General features: G+C 34.5%; 1 protein-coding gene across 1 annotated transcript; it reads right to left on the bottom strand.

The window, feature by feature from the left end:
* Positions 1-227: 227 nt before the first annotated feature.
* On the bottom strand, positions 228-6,020 carry LOC117306678 (triokinase/FMN cyclase-like; the record flags this gene model as incomplete). Its single annotated transcript, XM_033791161.1, has 4 exons — positions 5,882-6,020; positions 2,285-2,389; positions 1,502-1,686; positions 228-306 (listed from the first exon to the last, which is right to left on the bottom strand). Coding segments are annotated over exons 1-4 (508 nt in total), but the record flags the coding sequence as incomplete, so codon positions are not given.
* Between the last annotated feature and the right edge of the window lie 289 nt (positions 6,021-6,309).

The raw sequence follows: 6,309 nt of genomic DNA on the forward strand, positions 1-6,309 counted from the left end.
CAAGAAAACACACCCCTGGTAGGCGTATTGTGTATGCTCGGCCACTTTTTGTGCTTAGACAGCTTTATGAAATTTAGTTATGTGGGATACGCATGGCTGCGTTGTTCAAGTCGAACTGTCCATCATTTCTCGAGCTATGACGACACATACTATTAAAACATGACATGACTTATATACCGCTACGCATGAATAAATGAACCAATAAATAATTGAAATGTTTGAATTACCCATGTGCTTGACAGCTTTAGTCGTGACCTCGACGATTTCTTCTAAACAGTGCCCCTCTTCCGCTAGAGCTCCGGCAATCTGATTGTCAGATTTAATGCAATTAATAAAAGTACAAGTCTGCAAATTTGGATAAATCTTGCAAATAAGTTGTTTTGCTACAACCAATTCATCACCAAGACCAACAACATGTGGGCGTTATACATCTCTAATCAATGTGGGATGGGTTTTTTTATACTGTGTATGGAAAAAAACGGAATTAATTTTTGCATTGTATTTTTACTTGATAATGACTAAAATCCCTCAAACTTGTTTTACTATTTTATTTTTGTGTTCATTATTGTTGTAAGCGCTACTTGTACTACTACCACAACTGTCAGACTTCGCCTAAAACTGTATTGTCATATCTTTTTGTAATGTTTTTTTTTTTTTTTTTTGCTGAGTATCAGAACACCATTATTGCATTAATGTTGACAATCAATCACTCTTGTGGAATTAAGGGATTGCATGCTCTAACAATACACAAATCATGGTAAAATTGTTACATGGAATGAGTGTCAGAGTAGTATCATAGAAACTTGAGACTCTCTTGGACGCAAGGTGGCAGCAGACTTATCAGGTACACCCATTGCTCTTGAAATTACAGCCGTGACCGAATTGTTCAGGACGTACTATAATACACATAGCAACAGTATTGGCCATGATTGCAGCCGCAAATTCGGATACGGTCTGATTTAGGCACCCACTCAATACTATACAGAATTGATGACAACGGAAACGAAGGCTATGACCTACCGTTCCAAACTCTCCCATTGGTAGAATTTAAGCTCTTTTTGATAGGATTACAACTCTCAAAGAAGATCATGATGTAAATCCTTTAACTCTGTATCAATTATACATCAGGGGGTAAGATTTAAAGTATATTAACCTATTTCCATGGACATTTCCCAAGGCGAGTTTATTCATAAATTTCAAACTGATATTTTATATGAATTAACCTTTTCTTTTACAGGCATGCAACTCAACTTTGTGTAAACATAAAGTTATCCGAGTATCCAATAATGTACTTCTCAATCTAACACTGTTATGGATTTCATTTTTTGGTTAATTTGCTCGATTCTTTATTCCTTACACTTTGGTCTCTTGCCTGAATATGTGAACATAAATGTTTTCTGAAAAAAAAAAAATGGAGAGTTATAGGGCTAACAGATGTACCTTACAACGTTGTTTCCTAACGACTATCTTTATAGGTTTAATGTAAACTATTTTAGATTACCTTTTGTACGAGGATAATGCCACAAAGTCCACGTCTTCCGGCTGTCTTGTCCACACTCGTGAGGGCGCAATCCTCTGCTACTGTCACAGTCTCTACATGGATACCACGTGACCTTGCCTTCTCGGCAGCAATACCGAAGTTGATTCGATCTCCCGTGTAGTTGGCAACAATCAACAGCACCCCCGCTATTTGAAATCAAAAGAACAATTATAGTATGGCTCATTGTCAATCAATTAAGAAGTATGATGATTAATAGTCTTGGAAAGTTTTAATAAAGTCTGCAGATGACTGTTCATCAATTTGTTTAAAAAAACGAACAGACAAAAAACAAACACTCATCAAACACTAACAAACAAACTAACAAAATTTAAGCTAGCAGTCTGTTTCAGAGAACCCAAGCGGAATAAACACTGGTAGTTACCAATGACGATTAATAATCATTGTACACTTTGTTAAAAAGTGTACATTAATTTTTAACCATAATTCCTGGAATGTTGAACCTCAAAGCCAAGAGGAACGTTTTACCCCTCAATTGTTTGGCGAACAAGACTTTTGAAAGATTGGTACAACAAATTCAGCAGATATCCCACTTGATCCACATTGTGTGCATATGAATACAGCAGACCAACACCTTTATTTTCAAAATATATACATTTACCCCATGACCACATTCTCTCTTGTGTTTTTACTTTCGTTTTAACACTTTTGTAGAAACTAGAGTGAAACTGTGCTTTGGAAGAGGCACCAAACTCATCCGTCAACAGAGGGCGTAATTACATTTACCTGGGTTGGCAACAGCTTTTATAGCAGTGAATATATCGCTTGCTGGAGGTGAAGTAAACACTGACCCAGCAATGGCTCCCGTCAACATTCCTTGACCAACATAACCTTAGGGTTAGACAAAAGGTAATGGTTTTGAAGGTAAACACCTGGTAAAACAAATGGTCATAGTGGACAACTCTCCTTCAAAATATTTGCTTGAATGAAATGCTCAATATTTAGTTTATGAGTCGAGTAACATTTTCGTAGTTCGAGTAAAAACCGATGTGCTTGAAAAGAAAAAACAAATGTTTTTACTCATTACTTTCTATGGACTGCGATTGCTGATTAAGACTAAACTATTACAAGAGTATGTTTGGCTTCCAAATAGTTTGGTTTGTCTTTGACAATAAATAGTTTGGTTTGTCTTTGACAATAAATAGTTTGGTTTGTCTTTGACAATAAATAGTTTGGTTTGTCTTTGACAATAAATAGTTTGGTTTGTCTTTGACAATAAATAGTTTGGTTTGTCTTTGACAATAAATAGTTTGGTTTGTCTTTGACAATAAATAGTTTGGTTTGTCTTTGACAATAAATAGTTTGGTTTGTCTTTGACAATAAATAGTTTGGTTCGTCTTTGACAATAAATAGTTTGGTTTGTCTTTGACAATAAATAGTTTGGTTGTCTTTGACAATAAATAGTTTGGTTTGTCTTTGACAATAAATAGTTTGGTTTGTCTTTGACAATAACTAGTTTGGTTTGTCTTTGACAATAAATAGTTTGGTTTGTCTTTGACAATAAATAGTTTGGTTTGTCTTTGACAATAACTAGTTTGGTTTGTCTTTGACAATATAGTTTGGTTTGTCTTTGACAATAAATAGTTTGGTTTGTCTTTGACAATAAATAGTTTGGTTTGTCTTTGACAATAAATAGTTTGGTTTGTCTTTGACAATAAATAGTTTGGTTTGTCTTTGACAATAAATAGTTTGGTTTGTCTTTGACAATAAATAGTTTGGTTTGACTTTGACAATAAATAGTTTGGTTTGTCTTTGACAATAAATAGTTTGGTTTGTCTTTGACAATAATAGTTGGTTTGTCTTTGACAATAAATAGTTTGGTTTGTCTTTGACAATAAATAGTTTGGTTTGTCTTTGACAATAAATAGTTTGGTTTGTCTTTGACAATAAATAGTTTGGTTTGTCTTTGACAATAAATAGTTTGGTTTGTCTTTGACAATAAATAGTTTGGTTTGTCTTTGACAATAAATAGTTTGGTTTGTCTTTGACAATAAATAGTTTGGTTTGTCTTTGACAATAAATAGTTTGGTTTGTCTTTGACAATAAATAGTTTGGTTTGTCTTTGACAATAAATAGTTTGGTTTGTCTTTGACAATAAAGTTTGGTTTGTCTTTGACAATAACTAGTTTGGTTTGTCTTTGACATATAGTTTGGTTTGTCTTTGACAATAAATAGTTTGGTTTGTCTTTGACACTAAATAGTTTGGTTTGCTCTTTGACAATAAATAGTTTGGTTTGTCCTTTGCCAATAAATAGTTTGGTTTGTACTTTGACAATAAATAGTTTGCGTTTGTCTTTTGACAATAATAGTTTGGTTTGACTTTGACAATAACTAGTTTGGTTTGTCTTGACAATAAATAGTTTGGTTTGTCTTTGACAATAAATAGTTTGGTTTGTCTTTGACAATAAATAGTTTGGTTTGTCTTTGACAATAAATAGTTTGGTTGTCTTTGACAATAAATAGTTTGGTTTGTCTTTGACAATAAATAGTTTGGTTTGTCTTGACAAGTAATAGTTTGGTTTGACTTTGACAATAAATAGTTTGGTTTGTCTTTGACAATAAATAGTTTGGTTTGTCTTTGACAATAAATAGTTTGGTTTGTCCTTTGACAATAAATAGTTTTGGTTTGTCTTTGACAATTAAATAGTTTGGTTTGTCTTTGACAATAAATAGTTTTGGTTGTCTTTGACAATAATAGTTTGGTTTGTCTTTGACAATAAATAGTTTGGTTTGTCTTTGACAATAAATAGTTTGGTTTGTCTTTGACAATAAATTAGTTTGGTTTGTCTTTGACAATAAATAGTTTGGTTTGTCTTTGACAATAAATAGTTTGGTTTGTCTTTGACAATAAATAGTTTGGTTTGTCTATTGACAATAAATAGTTTGGTTTGGTCTTTGACAATAAATAGTTTGGTTTGTCTTGACAATAATAGTTTGGTTGTCTTTGACATAAATAGTTGGTTTGTCTTTGACAATAAATAGTTTGGTTTGTACTTTGACAATAAATAGTTTTGGTTTGTCTTTGACAATAAATAGTTTGGTTTGTCTTTGACAATAAATAGTTGGTTTGTCTTTGACAATAAATAGTTTGGTTTGTCCTTTGACAATAAATAGTTTGGTTCGTCTTTGACAATAAAATAGTTTGGTTCGTCTTTGACAATAAAAGTTTGGTTGTCTTTGACAATAATAGTTTGGGTTTGTCTTTGACAATAAATAGTCTTGGTTTGTCCTTTGACACTAACTAGTTTGGTTTGTCTTTGACAATAAATAGTTTGGTTTGTCTTTTGACAATAATAGTTTGGTTTTGTCTTTGACAATAAATAGTTTGGTTGTCTTTGACAATAAATAGTTTCGTTTGTCTTTGACAATAAATAGTTTGGTTTGTCTTTGACAATAAATAGTTGGGTTTGTCTTTGACAATAAATAGTTTGGTTTGTCTTTGACATAAATAGTATGGTTTGTCTTTGCCAAAAATGTTTGGTTGTCTTTGACAATAAATAGTTGGTTGTCTTGACACATAAATAGTTTGGTTTGTCTTGACAATAAATAGTTTGGTTTGTCTTGACAATAAATAGTTTGGTTTGTCTTTGACAATAATAGGTTGGTTTGTCTTTGACAATAAATAGTTTGGTTTGTCTTTGACAATAAATAGTTTGGTTTGTCTTTGACAATACACAGCGTCTGTTGAAGAGCAAATGTTGTGAAAATTGCTTCAAATCTTCAAGTTTATCTTCAGTATCATAACAATAAACAACAAACTCTAGATATACTGCATTTATAAACGTATCAAGATCAATGCTCTGTACATTCGTGCCCCTGGTCAATAACATCCCTGTAATGTTTCTCAACTCCCTTGGGAGTATACAGCCCTGGGCTGCCTGTAATAGCGCTTGTGGCTTTTCATACAACAATATCAACCCTACCCTTGCAGGTACCCATTTATACCCTGGTGAGAGAAGCAATTATAGTAAAGGACCACAAGTGTCACGACCGGGATTCGAACCCACACTCTGGTGAATCAGCACCAGAATTGGAACCCACACCTCCGGTGAATCAGCACCAGGATTCGAACCCAACACTCCGGTGAATCAGCACCGGGATTCGAACCCACACTCGGTGAATCAGCACGGGATTGGACCCACACTCCGGTGAATCAGCACCAGAATTGGAACCCACACTCCGGTGAATCAGCACCAGGATTCAAACCTACACTCCGGTGAATCAGCACCAGGATTCGAACCCACACTCCGGTGAATCAGCACCAGAATTGGAATTCTATGCTCTTAGACCACTCGGCCATGACACTCTGACACTATGTCATACCTGCAGCAAATGGTTCATGTCCAGATCCCCCACCAGAGAGCACGGCAACCCTACTCGTCTGCGTACTCTTCAATATCCACCTCGTAGTATCACTCTGTGACCTGTGGGGTACAATGACAACTTTATAACACTTGGACATCATCACCGGCGGCTAACGCTATATCCAAACATCCATAAATTCCAATCTTGTAAACTCTTCGACAATGTGGAAACAACTCCCCCAAGACTGCCAAAACGGAGAACAATCACTATTATTCTCACACATTCGGCAATCCACACAAAAGCGTCTGCCGTTAGGTAATTTCTGATAATGCATGGATAATGCATTTTGCAAAATTTCCATTTCGGAATACTGTGGTTACAGACGGGGGAAAAATGAATTTGAGAAACGTTATTAACAGTTGAGTATTCCAATTGCAGATTACCCT

Source organism: Asterias rubens, unplaced genomic scaffold, assembly GCF_902459465.1.
Source record: "Asterias rubens unplaced genomic scaffold, eAstRub1.3, whole genome shotgun sequence".
NCBI lineage: Eukaryota > Metazoa > Echinodermata > Asteroidea > Forcipulatida > Asteriidae > Asterias > Asterias rubens.